This window comes from Abramis brama (genome assembly GCF_963993115.1).
Source record: "Abramis brama genome assembly, chromosome: 16".
Lineage (NCBI taxonomy): Eukaryota > Metazoa > Chordata > Actinopteri > Cypriniformes > Leuciscidae > Abramis > Abramis brama.
In genome coordinates, this window is record NC_139978.1 from 27,585,733 (window position 1) to 27,609,580 (window position 23,848).

Consider the following 23,848-nt stretch of genomic DNA (forward strand, 5'->3'; position numbering starts at 1 on the left):
GAGAAAAGATATTGCTTTGTTTTGTATATTTAGATTCTTGGTGATTAATTTCACTTTGAAAAATGTTAGAATTTATATCATATATTAAACGTTTTATATAGTTGAGTAGGCTATATATAGTTTTTTATTGTAATGCACTAAGAAATGTAATTTAATTAATTTATTTAATTACTTTATCGTTCAAAAGTTTGGGGTCAGTGGATTTTTTAAAGACATTTAAAAAAAGACTTTAAAAAAAAAACACTTTTAATCGTTCTATTCATCAAAAAATGTATTGCGGTTTCCACAAAAATAACTGATTTGTGACCATGGATCACAAAACCAGTCACATGTCGCACGGGTATATTTGTGACAATAGCCAACAATACATTTTTGTATGGGTCAAAATTATCGATTTTTCTTTTATGCCAAAAATCATTAGGATATTAAGTAAAGATCATGTTCCATGAAGATATTTAGTAAATTTCCTACCGTAAATATATAAAATATTTATTTCTGTGAGTGAATGCAGCACAATCGCAAACATAAATGGACAACTTTAAAAGCGATTTTCTCAATGTTTAAATTTTTTGCACCCTCAGATTCCAGATTTACAAATAGTTGTATATCGGCCAAATATTGTCTTATCCTAACAAACCATACATCAATGGAAAGCTTATTTATTCAGCTTTCAGGTAATGTATAAATCTCAATGTCATAAAATTGACCCATGTGACTGGTTTTGTGGTCCAGGGTCACATTTCAACATTGATGATAATAAGAAATGCTTCTTAAGCAGCAAAACAGGATATTAGAATGACTTCTGAAGGGTCATGTGACACTTAAGACTGGACTAATGATGCTGAAAATTTAGTTTTACATCACAGGATTAAATTACATTTTAAAATATATTAAAACAGAAAAGAGTTGTTTTAAATTGCAATTATATTTCACAATATTACTGTTTTTCTATATATTTGATTAAATAAATGCACCCATAATGATCATAAGAGACTTCTTTCAAAAATATAAAAAAATCTTATAGACCCCAAACTTTTGAATATTAGTGTATTTATTTAATATAGCCTTTAAATGCAGTGGGATTTGACTTTATTCTAAAAAGCACAATATAACATTGAGAGACTTTTTTGTTTTGTTTGTAAAATCAAAGAGAAACCGAGTTTCTGTGCACTATAGCATTAGCGGTATCTCTTTCTTTCTCTCCCTGTAGTGAAACCTGATATGTGTGAACAGGCATCAAATAGAAAGACAAACTGAACTCTACAGCTATTCATCACAATGTAAACTCTGTACAGTCAAAGCTATTGTGTCTTTGTAAACTTGGCTCGCTCAGGAACATAAAGCCACATGGCTGTCAGCTAACGCACATGAATGAAGTTCACGAGGAGCAGAGGTCCTTCCAGAATGACAGAGACATGCAGTTGAACTCTGAATATGCACAAACAATGTAATTGCTTCCTGGAAGGCAGGCGTTCCTTCAAGGAATGTGTTCTCCTTTTCTTAAACTGAACTGGTTCATGTGTGTTCTGTGTATGTTGTGCAGTCACACTTATTAAGGCTTATTGAGGCAATTTAATGATGCACTCGGTTTGGCATTTTATGCAACAAATTGCAGTTTGACATGATGTACTTAAGCAATAACATACGTGCTATATTGTGAATATATTCACAGAGAGTGTTAACCCCTTAAACTTTGACTACATTCACAACATGGATCCCTGCTGGTTCTAAAAAAAAAAAGTCTTAAAATGTCTTAAATTCAGTTTAATCAAACTTAAGTCTCAAATGGTATAACAGAAGTCTCATTTTAAGAGGTCTGAAGAGGTTTTGAGGACCGAAATACAGGAATCGGATTATTAACTTTCAAAAGGTTATGATGGAATTAAATAAATGTGAGCGATGCATGTTTAAAGTCAAAACGTGGTGCTGCTGCACAACAATAACCTTTTTATTGCCTTTCTTTAAACACATTATTATCCTATCAGCATAATCCAATTCAAATGTGTACAGTACTATTGATATATTAGTATATATACTAATTTCAGTGCATAAGTATATATTGAAAAAAATGTCTTGAGTATTTTACGTGCAGTTACCCTGTTTTGCTAATATTACGTTCTTGATGAATGTTAAGTAAAATAATCTGGGATATGTGATTTATTCTGAGATTGTATGAGTTTATTATGTATAGGAATAATGTATTAATTGTATTTGTGCAGGTCTTAAAAAGGTCTTAAAGTCGTACATTTAAAGTCTTTTGCTTCTATAAAGGCGTTACAAAAAGTAAACTAAGGATAATAGTTTTTTCTCTATGGATACCGTGCAGTAATATACGTATAATACACCATAGCTATTGGTCAAACATGTGTTTTGCATCATAACTGCTGCTATTGTGTTTATTTTAGTTTGGCTAGAATGCTGTATTGACCTGTCAGCATCCAGGACTGGAACTATCCGTTTTCTAGTTAAAATTATTTTAGACAACATTTTTCAAATTCTTGTCTGATTATCATATATGCATTTATGCACCTCATATGAATTGAGAGAGATTTGTGCATGAATAAACTGCAGACTATTAAAGTGGTTAAAAATTAAAAACGCTAAAAAAAATGCTGACTAGTCACAGTACTTAAAATACACTCCCCTATAATACATTCATATTCATTTTAGCTTAAAATCCTGATGATGAACAACATTAATGAGTTAATTAATGCCCATGTTATTTGTTGATTACAAATTAAATTAAAAAGTAAAAAGTAAAAAATTTCATTTATTAAAATAAACATTAACTGAATAGTTAATGGTATAAAAAACAGAAACGTATTTTATTTCAGTTAGTTGTCAAAGCAACATTTCTCATTTTTGTTTAGTTTGACTTGATGTAGTAAAATAACTCAAACTAAAAGTGAAATAAATAACGATAAAAACAACAAAATACTACAACATTCACTAAAATAAATAATAGTATCTCAATGATAATAAAATAATGCATTATACTGGAAACATACTATGTTAGAGGTCAGAAGTCAGTGTTATTTGACAAGACAAATATTTATGTTCTCAATAGGCTGATAGCAGAACGATTGGCTATTCCATTGAGGGGAGAAAGATGGTAAGATAGAGAAAGAAAACAAAGAAAGATGGAGAAATGTAGGAAGAGAGAAAATTAACATAAAGTATATCATCTGTTTCTCTTCATGTCTTTATGCTGACACTGCTTTCCTGTAATCTGTTTTCCACTCGTCCAGGAAATTAAATTGTTCTGGTTTTGGAAATCAGACTGTGTGTGTGTGTGCGTGTGTGTGTGTGTGTGTGGATAATGTTTTGCCTGCATTGTGGGGCCAAAATTCCCATGAGGAAAAGCACATAACATATTAAACATGCTAATTAAAATAAAATAAAAATCCATACAAGTGTCTGTTAGTGTTAAGTATAAGGTCAGGGGATAGAAAACATCATTAGTTTGGTTTAAAAACAGTATTCGCCAATGAAAACGTCCAGACATGATAGAAAAACAAAGTGTTTGTTTGGGCTGAGATGTCTCATCTCACCCGTAGCCTCTCAAAAGACGTTCATTGTCATTTTTCAACTTTAGTTATTGAGTAACAGACGTTCTCCGGAGTTCTTCGAGCTGATTGCAAGTGTTGCTTAATGTTAAAGTGTTGACAGAACAAAATTACTTGACTTTATCAACACATCACTGAGCCGTGTCTTCACACCCAGAGACATTCTCAATACAGATGTTTTGTAACATCCTGTCTGGACGGTTCTGTGAAACGAAAGTGTAATCTTGCTTCTGACAGATAGAAAATGAGTGTTAGGTGTACATTTGAAAGATACTGTACAATATATACCTTTAATGGCTTATCTTGTGATTTATTTACATGTCTGTTTCTCTTTTCTCTGTTGTCTTTCCTTTCTGCACTTTTTAAAGAAGAAGAGAAAGGTGCTTTTCTTCTTTTAAATCTGAGATTTGACTCCCCAAAGTGACAGCATGCAATAGTGCCAAGTGTTTTCCGCTGTTAAACAATCAATAGATGAGGTTTTTCTCAGAAAACACAGGCTTGTTTTTTTCTTTATCCTGAAATAGTCCCCTAGTAGAGGCGGTGAAACATAATGTCCTCTCCTCTAATTCTTAGAAAGCAGTGAAACAGATTCCTGTCATGATCATTTGCAGTTCATTATTCATGATAAGGCAAATGTCTCTCTCTCTCCCTCTCTCTCTCTCTCTCTCTCTCTCTCTCTCTCTCTCTCTCTCTCTCTCTCTCTCTCTCTCTCTCTCTTTTTTTTTTCCTGGTGTAGGACATTGACTGGGTCCAGACAGAGAAACATGTGTTTGAACAAGCATCGACCAATCCATTCTTAGTGGGTCTTCACTCTTGCTTTCAGACAGAAAGCCGGTAAGAGGAGAATGTATTTCATTCACCAAAGCTTTTTATAATAGCACACTTAAAATAAGAAATCTTCGCCACGAGAAAAAGTCATAAAATGTGAAACAATAAATCACAATGGACGGTTTTGTTAAACTATGGCTGCATTCACAAAATCAGCGTTTGAGATTGACAACAGTGTTTTTTCACAGATTTGCCATTCAAATTGCACATAAAACTGCAGGTATGAGCGGATCAAACAATGTCTGTATGAACAGGAAACCAGTCAATGGTGATAGCCATGTTTACAGGCTGTAACCATGGCAACAGATAATGATAGTAAATATTGTGTCTTTCTTCTGAGCTATTTTGGGCATTTTGGAACAATCCTGCTGTCTTCATTCCCTCTGAAATGCAGCCAAAGCTTTTTTCTTTCTCTTCCACCGAAATTCTTAACAGGATTTTTTTTTCTAGCTGTTCATCTGCACAATATCACTATTTACTGATGTTTTTCATAACTTGAGAGGTTGACAGTACTAACAATAGTGAGAAATTACTCACAAGTTTTGTAAATCAACTGGAAAATTGAAGGTCTCTGTTATAGAACATGGTTGTCAATCTTTTCATGACCAAACGTAGTGTGAACGTACAGTGTAGCCAGTATATCTCTCACATACAGCACATCTGAAACAAAAACTATAAAGAAATGATGAATGTCTCCTGCTCTCTGTTCAGGCTGTTTCTAGTGATTGAGTATGTGAATGGAGGAGATCTTATGTTCCATATGCAGAGGCAGCGGAAGCTTCCAGAGGAACATGCCAGGTATGTGCAATTAAAAAAAAAAAAAAGATTGATTGATTTGATATTTTCCATTTAGATTAGGCCTAATTTTATGTGGGATAGGATGGATGGATGGATGGATGGATGGATGGATGGATGGATGGATGAAGGAGAAAAGTAACAATGAGTTCCAATGAAGTAGTTCACTAGATGAACAATTCTCAACTGGTGGGTTGCTAGCCAAAAAATGGGTTGCAGGTCTGTTCAGCATCAACTATAAATATATAGATAATACCATATAGACTAAAGGCCCATTCACACCAAGGACAATAATTATAAGGATAACGATTAAGATTTAAGGCCCTATCTTGCACCCAGCGCAATTGACTTTGTACACCAACGCATGTATCATTCCTATTCTGCACCCGACGCACAGCGGACTTTTCCATCCACAGACGCACGTCGGTAAATTAGGGAATGAACTTGCGCTCCTGGGGGCGGTTCAGTGAAAAGAGGAGGCGTGTTCCGGTGCAAACGTTCCCTGGTGCTGTTTTGCAGTTTCAGAAAACAATTCCGCCACTGACCATGAAAAACCTAGTCTAAAGTCAGTGTGCATTATTCAGATGCTATTTTAAGGGCGCATGCTTGGCCATAATGTAGCGTGTGCACAACGCACATACACTTTGCTTCTCTCATCTACACAGATCATTTGGGTGTGTTTCTCCCATCCCCATACAATGTCACTTCTCTGTCTTTTACGGCCTTGACGAGAACGTCGGTCTCCTCGGCTGTGAACCGCTCCTGGCGTGCGCCTGGCAAATCCGCCATTATAATAGCAGCCGCCATGGAACAAGCGCGCCTGCTCTTAAAGGGAATGTGAGATGACGCTCTGATTGGTTTATTGCACGTTACGCCCAAACCACACCTATGAGTAATGTAGCTACTTCAGACCAACCCATTTTAGATTAGATTTGCGTAGATCCACCCACAAAGTTACTTGCGTTTCGCGTTTGATACTTGCGTTTCAGATCGTTAAAATAGGGCCCATAGAGCTAAAAATCGTTCTCAATATTAAAGAATAGCAGAGTTCACACCACAGCTATAACGATAACGGCACAGAGAAACAATATTGTTGGAATCACTTTCAAACCTTTTTTATTCAAGTGATGAACAATAAAAACATTGACAGCCAATCAGAATCATCCTGCTGTAACAAGCTCGAGCATTTAAAGTGACAGACAAGCACGTGCTTAGAATAAACAGAACGATATCATCTGCTGGTGTGTATTTATCGGTATAGTTTTTTTATTTTTTTTATTTTATTTTTTTATGTATCCTTTATTTTACATAGGATAGTCCCATTGAGATATAAAATCTCTTCGAGTCCTGGCCAAAATGGCAGCACAAAAAGTTTCACATAAACAACATACAAACATAAAACTAAAAATCTTACATAAAATTTTACCCAGCACTCATAAAATGACATAACAAAAGCTACTTAACAAAACATGCACAGGTTTCCTTTAAATTGGTCCATAAGAGATTTTTAAAAACTTTTAAAGAGTAGAGTGTTTATAACATTATTATACTCTGCAGTTCGTTCCATAACCAGGGAGCATAAAAAGAGAATTTAAAGTTATCGTTTATGGTGTGAACGGCCCTTAATAGTATATAGTTATGATAGCAAAATAAATGGACACTACTGTTCAAATGTTTGGGGTCTGTATACGATTTTTGTATGCATTTGAAATGTAATGTTTTAGTCTCTTATTCTTATCAAGGCTGCATTATTTGTTCAGAAATACAGTGAAAATATTTTTGTTTCGTATGATTCAAATAGAAAATTCTTATACAAATAAAAATGCACAAGTTTTAGGCTCATGGCATTCACTCTGGCACCATCGCAGGTTGTCTTCAACAACACGATTCATCTGTGTAGTTTTATTAACTTGAAATTGTCCGTGCTAATGATTGAACTAAAGCCACGCCCTTGGTTTGAATGCAGATCTCATACACTTCTGTTAGGCTATATAACTCTGTTAGATGATGTGAATCCTGTTACAGCGACTGATCTGAGCGCTGTTGAAATGCCCCCTTTCACACGTCTGATAAACTGAGATCAAACGCAGGCTAATTATTTGAGTCAAGCTCACCCCGACCGGTCCTATCAATATGCGTCCGGCACACCACACATATGCAAATCCACATGCTAATTACGAGTAATGAGCCTAAATATTCATGAGTTGCTCCTAAAGGTCTCACGAGCCTTTGCTGATCGCCGACATGAAGCACACGATTCAGAGTGCCAGACGTGAAACCTGATCGGAAATGTCACAGCTCATTTTTTCCTACTTTGAACACCTTCGTTTTTTTTTTTTTTTTTTTTTTTTCTAACTTTAGACAGGGTTGAGACAGTTAGACGCACAGCTCCCGCTTGGGAAAGGCTAAAAAAAACAACTTGTATACATGTTTATCTAATGTTCTGTCAATTTCACATATATATTGACTTTGCATTATGTTGACAGTTGCTTTTTTCCTTATATGCGACATTGTGCTGGGTAGCCCACTGTGAAATGTCATTGGTCAACATCCCAATCTACTTAACTGAACACTAAAGTGTAAAAAAATAAACATTCCACTGTTTTTTTGCTAGTATTCAATGCTAGTTTCAAGAAATTGCTTGTCACTGGACGCTTGTCACATCGCTAATGGACATACAAGTAAAAGATGCTAAAGGACAGATTATTATACACATTTATTGTACAGATTATAGTACCTCAGCATTGTTGAATGCTTGATTCTGATTGGTTGACACATGGTCTCAAATGTATTAATATAAAGCCTTGTACACTACTATTTAAAAGATTGGGGTCAGTAAGATTTATTTTTTTGTTTTTAAATAAATTATTACTTTTATTCAGCAAGGACATTCAATTATCAAAGCATTAAATTGACAGTAAATACAAGGCATAGAACTTGCACTCAGTAGTAGCAACATTAATTTAATTTATGAAGAGTTAAAAAATATTTTCATTTTATGAAAACATGAAACAGAATCATATGAAACAAACTAAAAATACACATTACCGTCCAAAGGTATTTTTTGACAAAAATGTATACTTTTATTCAGCAAGGATACATTAACTTGATCAAAAGTGACAGTAAAGACAATTATAATCTTACAAAAGATTTCTATTTTAAATAAATGTCATTCTTTTGCACATTATATTCATTAAAGAATCAGGATACAAATATATCACAGAATTACCACAAAATATTAAGCAGCCCAACTGGTAATATATATAACAATAAAAAATATTTCTTGAGCAGCAAATCAGCATATTAGAACGATTTCTGAAGGATCATGTGACTAAAAAAAACTAGAGTAATGATGCTGAAAATTCAGCTTTGCATCACAATAATAAATTACGTTTTAAATATATATTCAAATAGAAAACAGTTATTTAAAATTGTAATAATATTTCACAATTGTACTGTTTTTACTATATTTTTTTATCAAATAAATGCAGTCTTGATAATTAACATGAACAAATCTTACCAGCCCTTAACTTTTGAACGGTTGTGTGTTAAATGTGGAAATCAACAATTCATCTTCAATTAGTCCTCATCTGTATGTTTTAAAATGACGAGTCTTACCACTGACTTATTTTTTCCTGTTTCCTGCAGATTTTATGCTGCTGAAATTTGCATCGCTCTTAATTTTCTGCATGAGAAGGGCATTATTTACCGGGATTTAAAACTGGACAATGTACTATTGGACCAGGATGGCCATATCAAACTTACAGACTATGGCATGTGCAAGGTAGAACCTGATACTAATCACAAATAGAAGTAGCCATAGATGTATCTCTCAATAAGTAAAAAAAAAAATACTGTTAAAAAAGGGTAGAACTCATACCAGATTTTGTTTCAGGAGGGAATCAGACCAGGTGACACCACCAGCACATTCTGTGGGACGCCCAACTACATCGCCCCAGAGATCCTGAGGGGTGAGGATTACGGTAGGTGTGACTACATGAATCCATACATCCCCTGCTGTCAATACTGCACAATCCTAAGTAACATAGTAAAATGTAAAAAGATTTAGTGTTATGTGAATCCCTACTGACAAAGATTGAACTCTTCTTTTTCTGTGCCTCAGGGTTTAGTGTAGACTGGTGGGCCCTGGGCGTGCTCATGTTTGAAATGATGGCAGGTCGATCTCCCTTCGACATCATCACTGACAATCCTGACATGAACACAGAGGAATATCTCTTCCAAGGTGACTACTTGTGAATTCAACGTTTAGTTCAATTCAATAGTTCAGTGTAAACCATGTATTACGGAAGTTTTATTTATTCGCCAAAGCCAATTTTTACTTCCATTTGGCACTTGTTGGGTGTTAATTTTGGACCTACTCACAGTTTTTACAGTGATTCAGCGATATATATATTAAATCTCTAGTAACATAGAGTAACTAACATGTAACTAACCTTACTAAACTTACCTAATCCTTAACCCTATAGTTAGTACATTTAGTTAATTATTATTACTCTACTAAGTAACACGGACACCTTAAAATAAAGTGTAACCAAATCTCTTCATCTTTTTCCCCCAAATTATAGATGGTATGTTCAATTGGAGTGAAATGGACAAATTCTGAAGAATTTTATTTTATTTTGTTGGTAACACTTTTTGATTGTCTACTTTAGACATTCTACTAAACATAAGTAACTTGGCAACTATTCAACTTATTCTACTAACCCGAACTCTATCATTTTACTACTGTCTACTAATACTCTATTGAGAGTTAGTTGACATGTAGTTGCAAACTCACTTAGTAGAATGTCTAAAGTGGACCATCAAAATAAAGTGTAAACATTTTTTTTCCATAAATCATTACTATTGGTCACCCTTTACATCTGTTTGTGGTTTTGCAAGTATTCAAGCAAAGAAAAGTATTAAAAATAGCTTGTGACTAAACCTTGTATCTCCATTGGATCCTCAAACTGTTGGTAAAACGTCATAAATCTCTTCTCCATATTCTCCATCTCTTCTCCATAAATCTCTCTCTCTCTCTCTCTCTCTCTCTCTCTCTCTCTCTATCTCTCTCTCTCTCTCCTATATATATATAAAGGCTAATTTTATGTAATGTATTCGAAGAGTGTAGAAGATGTCTTAGTCATTGATAGATGCATTTGTCACCGAGTCATAGCCAATACAGTCTTAAATAGTCTGTATCTAGCACTTATTTTTTAATAACATGAGATTTAGCCCACATAGCTACAGAAAATGTTATAACATGTACGTTGATGAAAACGCAATGCGATGTACTTGCTGCCTCAGGCCGTTCTAATGACGGACAAAACACATATGTCCGAAATGCCCTAAAATTCGCATTTCAGCTTTATTTTGGTAAAATTTTAAGAATGTAATGACAGATTCAAGTGTCTGACCATATATAAATCCACTTATAAAGCCAAATATTTTTAAAAAATACAGTGTTTTTTTCCATTTCCTTGAAAGTAGTGTTTTTGGAGACATATCCGCCCGACAGCGATGATATGTTCATATGTATTGCAGAGCCCTTCACGGCATGTGTGCCATTCCTTAACGAGACATTCTTTCATCCCCCCTTTCCTCGCCTCCCTTCCATCTCCAGAGCAGAGAGTGTGTGGTCATCTGCTTCCCTGTCTGTTTTCTGGTGCTCCAGCCGTGAGGGCAGCGTGCTCCTGGATCACTCTCGTTCATACAGACACACACAACATGAACCTGGATCTCTCTCCACAACCGGAACTCCGTTCCCCCAATCCAAACCTCAGTTCGTCCATATGCTGCAGCGTCGTCCCGGTCCAACCTCCCCCCGGCCCTACACGGCGCTCCGCCGCCCACCCAGGAGCAGGGCAGATGCTGCCACCGCCGAGCCAACACTTTAGCCGCTTTCGGGCCGCCGTCCAAACCGCGTCACAGCAGCAGGGCAGAGCCCCTGCAAGACCTAAATCCCTTTAGCTTTTCATTTGGAAAAGAAAACAAACAGGGGATGTGGCATTCAGAGAGGGGAAAGATAAACGCTTGTCTGCACTCCGTCTTTGAGAGAGAGATGAAATTTAACAGGCTTTACTTCTGGACGGTTGCCCAAGATATGCAACTGTAAAAGAAATCCAAAAATGCTGGGATGAGACGTATTAAAAAGACATTTTTTTTTACTTTTTGTGGGGTGTTTTAAATCCACTTAACACCGCGACAGAATTTTATGAATTTACAGAAATAAACATGGAGCGGGGAGGAATCTTTTGAGTCTTTGATTGAATATCGAAGGGCTTATTCAGGCGTCTGTAGTGTGTGGGTGTATGAGCGAGAGATTTTGTGTGTGTGGGTTAAAGCCTGTCTCTCTCTCTGACACTGCCGCACAACACGACGGGCATACTCTGCAAGAATGACTCATACTCTTTTATCTCCTGTCTTTTTCCCCTCTCTCTTTCAGTAATTTTGGAGAAGCCGATACGGATTCCCAGGTCATTGTCTGTCAAGGCTGCGAGTGTGCTGAAAGGTTTTCTGAACAAGGTGAGAACAGAATGTACTTGGTACGTGAACGAACACTGGAGAGTGCAATACAGCTGTCATGTTTTTGCAAAACACGAGATGAGAAAAAGAGGTTATACGGAACAATCCCATCCAGTAAAATTATATTATTAGTGCTATTGAATAAACTAGTAGTGCATCAAGTAAAGTGCTGTGATTAAAAATTTCTGTAAAAACAGTTCAACATTTCATGAACTCCAAGGTCATGATTCTATCGAAGCCATATTGTAAGTCAGTGTGATTTCAGCTTCATAAAAAAAAAAAAAAAAAAAATGTTTACATACTGATTTCAATGAAAATAACATAATAACATTAGCTATAGCATCAACAGAAATAAATTGATATTTGAAGTATTGTAATATTTTACCTATTCTGTTTTATATTCTGTATATTTTGTAAAATATTTCACTTAATATTTGTATAAAAATTCTGTCAGTTAAGTCAGTGGTACGCTTGATTCTTTCTATTCGAATAAATAAATATATATAAAAAACTCTTTACAATAAGGTTTCATTAGTTAACAGTAGTTAACTACATTAGTTAACATGAACTAAGAATGAACTGCACTTCTACAGCATTTATTAACCATAGTTAATGTTTATTTCAACATTTACTAATACATTATTAAAATCAAAAGTTGTATTTGTTAACATTAGTTAATGCACCATGAAGTTACATGAACAAACAATAAACAGCTATTTGTATTAGCTAACGTTAACAAAGATGAACAAATACAGTAAAAAATGTATTGCTCATGGTTAGTTCTTGTTAGGTAATACATTAACTAACGTTAACAAATGAAACCTTATTGTAAAGTGTTGCAACAGTATGTGTGTATATGAAGGTATGTATAATATATTTTTATTATATTTGTATATTAATGTATACTATAAACAAAGACAGTACTGGTATTGGCCAGACTGATTCAATTACATCTTCAAATTATTTTCGTAATGAGTAGTTTCTTCTTTTTCTGCTGAAAACTTGATCACTATTACGCTCCATTACACAAGAAAAATGGATGAGAAACAAACAGGCTCTTAGGGAAAAAAATGGCATAATTCATGAACATTGCACACTGAGGTTTATAAATGAGGGTCTTAACTCTACACAAACGTGCACACAGTTTGCCTCTGATTGAACAAATATATGTGCTATAATTAGGAGGGTCATCATCCTCCAGATGAAACTGATCTCTTGAGGGTGCGCACACTTCTTTTCGTTTGCCTATGTGCGTGTCTGTTGATTAAATCTATGAATAATGAAGCGTTTTCCTTTAATCGTCAAGACAAATTGCGTTTATTGAAGCTCTGGGGTTCCTCAAACTCAACAGCAGCCTCTAATCAGTGTTATCAGCCCTCTTAGCCACTGCCTGATTCATTGGGATTAAATGAGCCAAGATCAGTGCAGCGAGTCGCTCCAAGACCCCTGAATCCTCATCTAAAATCTCAGAGCACAAGCTAACGTATGCACTAGTGAATGTGTTTTGGGTTAAACTCCAGTCTTCTGAAATAAAGAGGACATTAAATTAGGTTTCATGTTTTTGAAGTTCTCTACACCAGATCTGGCTTTTGTTAGGTGTGTTATTAATAGGGTGTGTGTTCTGTTCAGGACCCGAAAGAGAGGCTGGGATGCCAAGTTCAGACCGGATTCACAGACATCAAGGCTCATACGTTCTTCAGAAGCATAGACTGGGACCAGGTAGGCTTTTTGTCACTTTTTAATATATGGAGAGACTGCTTAAGCTCTAATGGAAGTTGCTCGGCTGGCTCTGATATCTTTACTCTTTTTTTTTTTCCCCGCTTAAAATTAGTGTCATCAAACGTAGTGTAAATTTTTTCATGGCATGAAAGTTTTTAAGGGTTGTTTGGTATTTCCTTTCAAGTAGTGTGTTATATAGTTGTTTCTGAATGTAAAAGGTCCGAAACATTTTAAAGATTAAAGTGCGCGATAAATGGAGTTATTATCTCCCAAAAGAACGAACCGATTCTGAACTGCCTGAAACTAGATTCATATTGATAGGGTATTGGACTGACGCCATCATTACTGTTCGTATCACTGTGTATACAAGTGCTGAGGAAGCGTCCGGAGCTGAAATTCAGAAATGGACATTTTGTTTCCGGCACGTGCTGTAATCGGTAGATCAATCACAACAGACTGGGCCATCTGACCAATCAGAGCAGGTTTAGATAGACCAGACTGTTTAGAGAAGAGCAATAATGCTGCAATGTATGTTATGAGAAAATTTGGATGCATGTAAATCTGTTGTAGGAGGCCTCCAAAACAAAATTTGGAGCCTTTAATATAACATATCAAGGGCACTTTTTTAAAATAAAAGTTGCAATGGGAGTTATCCAAGAGGATCTGGTTTAAAGTACTGACCAAAACCCAGCCTGAATCAGCTTTAACAACAGTAGAAAATACTTCTATTTGAGACTGTTTAAGCAAGGTTTATAGCAGTTGTTTATGAACTACACTTTTGGAAGAGGGGCTGTAGTGTGTGGTCAGTGATAGGTGGGTGTTATCCTCCGTACAAGCAGCAGAAATGAAAGAGAATATCAAATGAGATTCAGCCTTTGCTGAAGCGGCACAAGGTTTAAGGGGGGATGTTAATTGGTCTGGTATAAATGATGCACACAATGCTGAAACATGAAAGTCAGTGAGAGAGCATACAATATTCAGGAATTGCAGAGAGAGCGTGTGTGTGTGTAATGAATGAATTAGTATGTGTAAGAGGATGACTTTAGGTGCAAAACAGAGAGGTAGAGATATATATGTATAGTTCCACACAGAATCTGCACCTGTTGAAGTCTGAAGGTATTTTTTAAGATTTCCATAGAATTTACACTCCCATCATGCAATCATGTTGTTAAAAAAATCAGGTAAATTAGGTAATTACGCAATTTTAGATTTTTATTCTTTTACAGCTTCTTTTTAAGCACTTTACAATTTTTGTCAACATGCTATCAAAATAGACCCAGTTTGCTTTCTAAATCCATGTCATGTTGTTCCAAAGAAGAGGAAGAAAAAGCTTGTCTTTGTAATGTATATTTGTAATATAACCACCTGGCTCCATTCTGGTCTGTAATGGCCTTTTTCAAGTTCCAGTCAGTGTTCAATGGATAAAACCAAGTCCCGTCTACATTTTTATTTAATCGAATATCACGATACGCGTTACAGAAGTAAAATGGGAACAATATTTCATGTTGATTTTGAATTTGTTTAGGGTACAAATTAGAGGGATCGTGGGCTTATGACCCACCTAATTAAGGCTTGAACCCTCCCAAAGGAAGTTGTTACAAAAGGATGGCGGTTTTACAGGTATATATTCTTTATATCCAGTATACAAAATATTTGTCAGGGATTTCAAATGTTTTAGATACCATAAAAGTTAACAAAACAAAAACATTTTATTATAGATTTTAGGTCATTATAAGTCATAAATGTTTCACCAAATCTTTAGTATTCATCCATGCATATGCTTAATTTGTATTAATTTATTTATCATTTTATTATCTTCCGGTGAAATGACATATCATGACTTATCTCTGGTGACGTATGCTGGACATCTTTTATAATTTTCTCTGCATAAACCACGTCCCTTTCTTACATCAACAACCGATGGATTGAACCAAGACCCCACCCTACGTTATTTTTTATTCAATCAATAATTCGTCAATAATGCGTCACAATGTGGAAGATCTTGATATGGAAAATCATCTCAGAGAGTCTGAAAACAGCATGCAGATTCAGTCTGGGTCATAAAAACTGCAGAGGCAGCATATTAGCTCTTTCCCCACTATATCATCTCACACTTGCCTCAGAGACACTGTACTTGTACTGTACATCTACACATAACTGAGTCCTCAGCCAGGCGTTCAGCTGCGATCTGTCGCGTTTTGTTAGCTGTAATTGCAGTTAGCGTTGGCTGGTCGTGTCCACCGTGTATTTCCTGATGTGCACTCAGGAAGTTCGGCAACGTGGAAAGGAAATTATGCGCTCTAGAGTTCTGTCACTAACGCACCATGCTTCAGTTGCTGGGATTTTCTGCCACTTTACCAGCGTAATGGATGAGTTTGGACACACAGACTCGCACACAACCCCCTGAGCTCCGCTAATAAACGGGGTTGCGCTACACTTGTTGTTAATTGCTCATGAATGAATGAAGACATTGATTTGATGCTCAACTGAAAGCACGTAGCCTGTCTAAACTATTTCTGTGTCTACACTGATATACCCTTTTCAAGTGGGTATTGTCGCTGCTGTGCTTCTTTGCAGTGTGGTATTTCTTTCAGTTTGACCTTGCCATTGCAGAAATATTTCTGTTCATCTTTCTTTTGATGATTGATCGTACACGTGTGTGTCTGGCGCCTGCCTGTGATGAGTCAGGAGAAACTTGTCTTTCAGCTTTACCAGATGCCATATACAGGTGTTTCTTTAATTATGAGTGCATTTCACCTTTTCAAGAAATAAACTTTTTTAAAAACACACATTTATTAAATGTCCTGCAGTGGATGTACATATATCACAGGACAATGCCGTCATTTATGTAATTTTTTTGAACCAACAAATGCTTCCACAGCATTTCAAATTGTATAGTATTTAAAAAATTCTGTGATGGAAATAATATAAATAAATGGAATAAAATGTATTGTTAAGGCTAATTTCATAGCTAGCATTTTATGTATCTAACTTACACACCTCTATACCTTTTATTTTTCTTGTATGCTCAACTAACACTATTTAGCTAAATTGTTTTGGTCACATTTTTTCACACTTCACAAAATATTTTAAAATATTTATTATTAAAAGTTAATTGCATTAAATGAATTATTTGTAGTTTATGTCTAATTATTTTTAATAAATATAAAAGTTTGAGTTTAACTGGTTTTCAAAATATAATAATTGTATGATGAATTTTCATGTATTAGGATTAAAGATTGTAGTAATCCTTTATATTAATTATACGGCCTATAATATATTAAAGTAAAACTACATTTTTACAACAAAAGTTATTTTATTTGAGCTACTTTTCAAAGTATGAAGGAGTGTTGTTAATTTTCCAAGAGTTTTAATGTAACCTTCATATATTAAAAAAAGTAAAAATGCCTGTCATTGAATAATCTCCCATATCCTAGCTGTTTACGGAGAGTGTTGTGACTATTTTGAAAACGGCAGAGAGAAATAACGTGGAAACTGGAAATATATATAGGAAAAAGTCATGGAGTGCAGATTAGTGAAATGAGTGAAGCTTCAGTGTTGCTTTAGGGACTGTGATGTAGACAGTGAGAGACGGGGGGTGAAAGAGATGGTGTGAGACAGATTGCAAAAGATGGAGTGAGAAAGGCTTGAATGAGGAGAGGGAAATGATTTTAGACAGTGAGAGACAAAGTGGGAGAGAGTGAGAAAAGGAGAGAGAGATGAATGAGAAGAGGGAGTTGGACTGAGACGGTGAGAGACAGTGATAGAGAGCGAGCTGAATGAGAAAGCAGGGGGTAGACTGAGCGCTGGTGTAAAAGCTCGTCTCCGCTCAGACAGATCCTCTTCACACCGTCTGCAGTGTTGGGCCCTGGAGGACAGACGCCAGCATGTAAAGACAGATTTAGCAGGGGAGGCTGAACAGGAAGTCCACATCTGAGACACTAGAGTTTTGGACCTGGTGCATGTAGAACATCGAGTGGGGAGAAATTGGTATCTTTGAGCTCTCTGTTCTTTGTTTTTTGCTGAGACCTGTTTGAATTTGACGGCCCATTTGGGAACATAAACAGTATATATACTGGACAATGGGGTCCAAAAGTGTGTTTGTTTGGAACTTTTTCATCAAAAACAGCTACGTTTGAATGCTTATTGTAACCAGATGGTGTACTGTAGTTGCAACACCTACCAGTCCAGCTAACTGGATTATGCTATCCATCTGAACCTTGTGCGCTTGATAACACCACACATCACGAGCCAGGTTTAGAACCTGACTTGGAGTCAGTCTCACTCTTCACAGTACGAATCAGAGGCTCCTCAGCTCACATCCACATGTACAGTCATTCAATTAGCTTGTATCTTCCTCAAGTTGGAGACAAAGAAAATACTACAGACGTCTATTTGAGATTGGGTGAGAGCTTGATGAATGCGTTAAATGCTTTACACAGTCGCTGGATCTGTGTGTGTGTGTGTGTGTAACAGAGCAATTGTGATTCCTCTTTCAACTTTCATGCTGTGTGTGTGTGTATCCTCTGTAATTGTTTATTTACATGCTTTTTCTGAACTGTCCGTACATGTATATATTCAGACTGCAAATTGAAATACATAAATATAGCACAAAATTGATTGATGCATTGATTTATTGATGCATAAATTCACTTAACAGCATTTAAAATGTATTTTGGCGGCATATATAGATATATATATAGATATATATTTATTTATATATTTATATATACACTCTAGACAAATTTGTCTGGTTTTCAGACTATTCCACAGTACTCCAGCATAGATAATCATCTTGTATGTGGATTTCCTGTTTTCTTATCCACAGCTGCAGTGAAATCAAGGTCTTTTCTAATGTTCGTAGAAGGACACAACTGTAAATCAGAGTCATTGTTTAGTCTTAAAAGATTAAGTCTTGAAAGCATTTTATTCAAATTGGCTCAATTAAATTAATCATTGTAATTCAGACCTGGTTTCCTTTTTTTTTTTTTTTAAGTGGCGAATAGAAAGAAACAAGCTTTTCTCTTATTATTCTAGAACACAGACACAGTCAGAACAGCCGTGGCTCGCTGTCAGGGAGATCAGGCAATGATTGTGTGTGTGCGTGTGATTTTTATTTCAGCCAGCTTTGCCACTGCAGTTGTTTGAATGTATTAATAATAATTATCCATTCCTATGACAGCAGATGTATGTGTATGTGTTAGAGATGGGTAGTTACAGGTGTTTTTGTTGTTGTTCTCCACTGGGTTAATCCTTTTCTGTATCTTTTTTTTTTTAAGTGAAGTGAAAGTCAAGGCTATTTAGGACCCCATTGATTTATTTTGTACGTTCACATTCTTCTTCTTCAAAAAAAAAAAAGAAAGAAACTCATACAGGTTTGGAATGAGACTTTGGCCCTGTTCTTGTCTCTGGTGACCAGAATCGTGAAAAAAATCGCATTTGCATTACAAATCCAATAGGGTCAAATGCATTTCAGATTCAAAAATGTGTTAGTCCGTGATCAGATCACTGTGCATGGGTGCATTTTTGCCATTTTTAATGTGATCAAGTGCTATCCGATTGTGATGCGATCACAGAAAACATGCTAATGCCAGGTGTCAAGGGAGCCGTAGTGTCCGTTTTCAATCAGCACCATGTCATCCTAGCAGATTACCAGTGAGTTTACGTTCATTTTTTCTCGGAGAGGATGATGCCAGACCCCGACAGAGAGAGTGAGAGAACGGCGGGAAGCGAGAACTAGCGAAGGATCTGTGTGGGAATAATCCCCTCCCACACATCAGTGAGAAGAGTCTCTGTGCATCTGGATGGGTGTGCGCGTGTAATTGGTTTTCTGCTACAGAGACGAGCGTTAGCATGTTCCGCCAGGCGGGTTGCAGGCAGCCAACTGCGTCACGCCTGCCTCTCTGGAGTCAATGGCCTCGGGAATAAAAAACATGCACACATGGCGGCTGGGCACCAATTAACATCTCTTTTTCCCCTGTGTGCTGTCTTTAACTCTGTGTTATGTCTCTCTCCACTTTTGTTTTGCCATTACACTGCAATCCATGCATATGCAAAAGCAGAATGTATTGCTCTTGGGAAAGAGTAGGATGACATACACAACCAGTCTATAGTTTTTGAAATTCTCTTATGCTCATCATAGTTGCATTTATTCAGTTAAAACAATTATATTGTGAAATATTATTACAATTTAAAATGACTGTTTTGTATCTTAATATAGTTTAAAATATAATTTATTCCTGTGATGGCAAAGCAGAATTTTCAGCATCATTACTCCAGTCTTCAGTGTCACATCTTATCCTTCAAAAATCATTCTAATAGGCTGATTTGTGCTCAAGAAATTTTGATCAATGGTAAAAAAAAAGTTGCGTTTCTTAAAATTCTTGTGGAAACCGATACTTTTTCCAGGATTCATTGATGAATAGAAAGTTTAAAGCATTCTTTTGTATCATTATACATTTCTTTTTTCAAAGGGTCACATTTGATCTATTTAATATGTCCTTGCTAAATCAAAGTATTAATTTCTTTAAAAAAATAATACAGCTGACCCCAAACATTTGAACGGTAATGTATATATCGAAGAATGGGAGAAAATGATTTGGAAAGTAAGAGAACAGAAGAAATGCTACAGCCTAGTAACTGCTTAGAAACCACTCAGAATATTCCGGCTCACTACTCACAGATTCTTTAATAAATGTAAAAATCTATTTGCGGCCATTTGACAGACCGACACAAGAGACATTGAGCTGGACTCATGAATTAGACTCAATAGAGAGAGTGAGATAGTAGTGAAAGGAGAGAAGAAGGGCCATCTGTTCCAGTTTGTGCAGATCGGCGTGGAGTGGAACACAGCAGGATCATGTCCTCAAAAACACACAGAGAACGTTAGCGAGGAAAAAAAAAGAGTCCAACATGTGAAAACAAACCTTATCTGACCCATAGTGTTGACGTCCAGAGAATCGGTCTGTTCTGACAAGTGCTTAACATCAAACCTCAGTCTACAATTAATACTGTGGTCAATATTTTTTCTTCTTTCTACCCTCCATTACTCCTCTCCTTATCCCTCTCCACTTTTTTGTCTTTATTCTCTTCTATTAAATAGTTCAGAACTCTCACACAAGAGCCATTGGTTTGTTTTAATGCCAGAAGTGATGGAATATTAGTGGCCTTGTGAGAACAAACAAAAATGGCTTTGTCTCTTTTTTTTGTGTTTTTACTTTAACGTGGATGTCACAGTGGAATCTCATAAACATTGGCACGTATGATCTGGTCCAACTTAAAAATAAAAAAAATAAAAAAAAAGTTCATATGAACTTCTTGGCTGGACATTGTCAGGCAACATTATGCTCCCTTCCAAGATGGAGGAGTCGAGAGAAATTTTACATATATATATTTCTTGTATTTCATTCAATACCAAAAATGATCAATAAAAACTTTAATTCTAATTTAAAATGTACTTGTTTCCCCCAGTATTTTTGTTTCCAATGTATTTCATGCTTATAGACTATATGCCTACTGCTTCCTCGAGATTTAACTTTGTGCCACACTAGAAATTGCGGTGCAGAACTTTTCCGTGAACAGTTCTTAACACAACTGTGTGAAGTGTGTAGAATATAAAGAACCTTTTGTGGAATGGAAATGTTCCATTGATGTTACAGGTTCTTCATGGAACCATAGACGCCAATAAAGAACATTTATTTTTAAGAATATATGAAGAGTTCAGATGCAAAAGCCTCTAAGTGCCATCTGAAATTTTCTTCTAGAATGATCATTTTTATCAAGCTTGTATATTTAAGTTCAATAATTTCACTTAAATGGCAATGCAAATTACCTATTAATTGTCATTTAAGTGAAATTACTTAACTTAAATATACAAGCTTTATAAAAATGATCATTCTAGAAGAAAATTTCAGATGGCACTTAGAGGCTTTTGCATCTGAACTCTTCATATAGAGTCTGTTGTTATCATGTTGCTAAACTAACCACATGATTCTCTAAAGGATATTAGTTCAGTGCATGCTGTCTTAAAAGGTACCTATTAAGGGCTCAGTAAGGATTTATTTCTCCTGGCTCGATTAGGCCAGTAGTTCAGTTGTTTACTTGCCATAGCTGGCATAACTCTTTCCCCACCAGCTAGCGCCAGCATTTTTGGTCATTTTCACAAAAGTTTCATGGCCTCTAGAATATTTTGTTGTATGAATATCTGAAGATGCAATATATCAAAAGAAAGAACAGACAAAATGCCTGTTTTGTTCTAGTTTCATGCATTCTTTATTTATCAACAAGCTTTATAAAAAAAGCTACATTTTAAGCCAAAAGCGGAGAAGATCGTGTTTTTGTCAAAGAGTACGTCTGGATGGGGTTCAGAACGAGTAGTTCGAGTCCATCAACACCCCCAAAGCTTGCACAGTCAAATAGCTCGTCCTGGGTCGACATTTCGTTCTGTAACATTAGACGGCTTTGATTTTTATGCGGTTTAATTCAGATGATCGCATAATTTTACATATGCATCTGCTTACATATGCTGTCGCTTGTTTCTGCTTCTTCTTCACATCTCTTTTAATCTGAAGATTCTGTACTCTTTTAGAAGATGCGTAATAGCGCCCCCTACTGTATAACAGTGAAAACACAGAAAGCAGGAAAATCCCAGCAGTTGCGGGTGGCCTGAAACTTTTTCACACTCAGCCTGGGCCATTGGACTATCCTCACTGTTGAACTCTGCAATGTAGACAGCAAGGCAGCTCACTAGATTCCTTTTTTGGTGTTTTGGGGTGGGGAGGAGGGCATAGTATTGAAGATAATCAAACAGTCTTATCTGATCAAGGGTCTTGATATTGTAATGTTGGAGTGGATTCTGTACTAATCGATCATTTTCTCTCTCGTCTCTTCTAGCTGGAACAGAAGCAGGTGACGCCACCGTTCAAACCTCAGATCACAGACGACTACGGTTTAGAAAACTTTGACACGCAGTTCACCAACGAACCCGTGCAGCTAACACCAGACGACGAGTAAGTATTAAAAAATGTTATGCTTGGCTGAAGGGCATTTCATTACCACAAATGATCAGTAAAGATCTATGACAGAAGAATCACTCCACCTGTTTTCCAAAGACCTGTTCAGTTTCTAAAAAAACGCTAATACGACTGGACTCGTGTTTGGTAAAATATGTCCGAATTTGAATTATGAAAAGACAAACTGGCATCTCCTTACACACCTTAACATCTTCCAAATGTTTAAATGAAAATTAAAGTCAGTCGTCACTTCTGCGGAATCCATCTCGAGAGCGATTATGTAATAATTTAACGACTTCAAAGTTACATGACTGCACCAGCAGAAGATTTAGGCGTTTAATAACGGGGGTTTCCACTCAGCTTGATTCTGCTGGTCCAGGATGGTGAGGTTTATGTCTAAGATTCCCCTTCAGAAGTGAGAGCGAGATGAAGTGAAATGGCTTACCCATCTGGAGGCTATCGTCAAGAGGTGGTGATGTCATATGGAAACATCCCCTCTGGAGTTTCTGATTGCTTTACAGTATGAGGTGCACCGAAAAGGGCCACATTGAAAGGGAGGACAAAGAACAGCTCTTAAACGGCTAAAAACCTGATGCCGAGAGGCATTAAAAACCATAGATTCAGGTGAAAACTGGCTTCAATCAGTGTGAAGTGAGTTTCTAGGGGGGCTTTTAAGCTTTCAAGTCTTTTCTTCAGTCGCTCATTCATAAACTCGGTCCTTTTGAATACCGCTGTGATTAAAACAAGTGCTAAAATAAGAGGCTAGTCGACTCAGTGCAAAAAATGTGCGTTTATTTGACAGTGGAGGATTGTAGGTTGACTCATTGCATGTCTGAATACATTAGGGTCAGTTGTTGAGGTCTCACCCCATTTCTCTCAAGAGATTCTTCAGACATTCCAGTCATTCTTCATAGAGGACAATCCCGCCAGGCTTTGAGACGTATTGTTCTGTAGAGGTGTATTTCTCTGGAGAGGGACTCCGGTCTTCACAATGACTTTTATGTCTGGCTGAATTTGTTATTCTGATTTGATCCATAGAGACCGGCGGCCCTCAAGCTACTGAAAAGAATTCCTGTTTTCAATTTACATTAAATGGAGCTCGTGAAATGCAGCTCAGAAAGAGGGCGGCATCTTTGATTAACAACGTGATTTAGTACCATGACTGTGCATTCAAAACATACAATGCTTAGCAGGGTTATGCGAAATTTAGAATTGAAGAATTAGCTCTTCTTCAATTAATGAGTGTGAATTTGGATTAAATTGGCCACAACATGCAGGAAAAAGAAGTGGAATTGGAATGAAGAGTAATTTACTCGATTCAAAGCCCTTCAACACAGAATAAGAACTCTATCTATCTATCATTCTTTCTATCGTTCTATCTATCTATCTATCTATCTATCTATC

General features: G+C 36.3%; 1 protein-coding gene across 4 annotated transcripts in view; it reads left to right on the forward strand.

The window, feature by feature from the left end:
* prkcz (protein kinase C, zeta) overlaps positions 1-23,848 on the forward strand; it is a 111,739-nt gene that overhangs the window by 78,107 nt on the left and 9,784 nt on the right. For all 4 annotated transcript variants that reach the window (XM_084087362.1, XM_084087365.1, XM_084087364.1 and 1 more), the window contains 8 exons: positions 4,303-4,400; positions 5,106-5,192; positions 8,838-8,973; positions 9,085-9,172; positions 9,313-9,432; positions 11,635-11,714; positions 13,344-13,433; positions 22,326-22,441. In XM_084087362.1, coding sequence (XP_083943488.1) covers positions 4,303-4,400; positions 5,106-5,192; positions 8,838-8,973; positions 9,085-9,172; positions 9,313-9,432; positions 11,635-11,714; positions 13,344-13,433; positions 22,326-22,441 — 815 coding nt within the window. The remainder of the gene's footprint in view (positions 1-4,302; positions 4,401-5,105; positions 5,193-8,837; positions 8,974-9,084; positions 9,173-9,312; positions 9,433-11,634; positions 11,715-13,343; positions 13,434-22,325; positions 22,442-23,848) is intronic.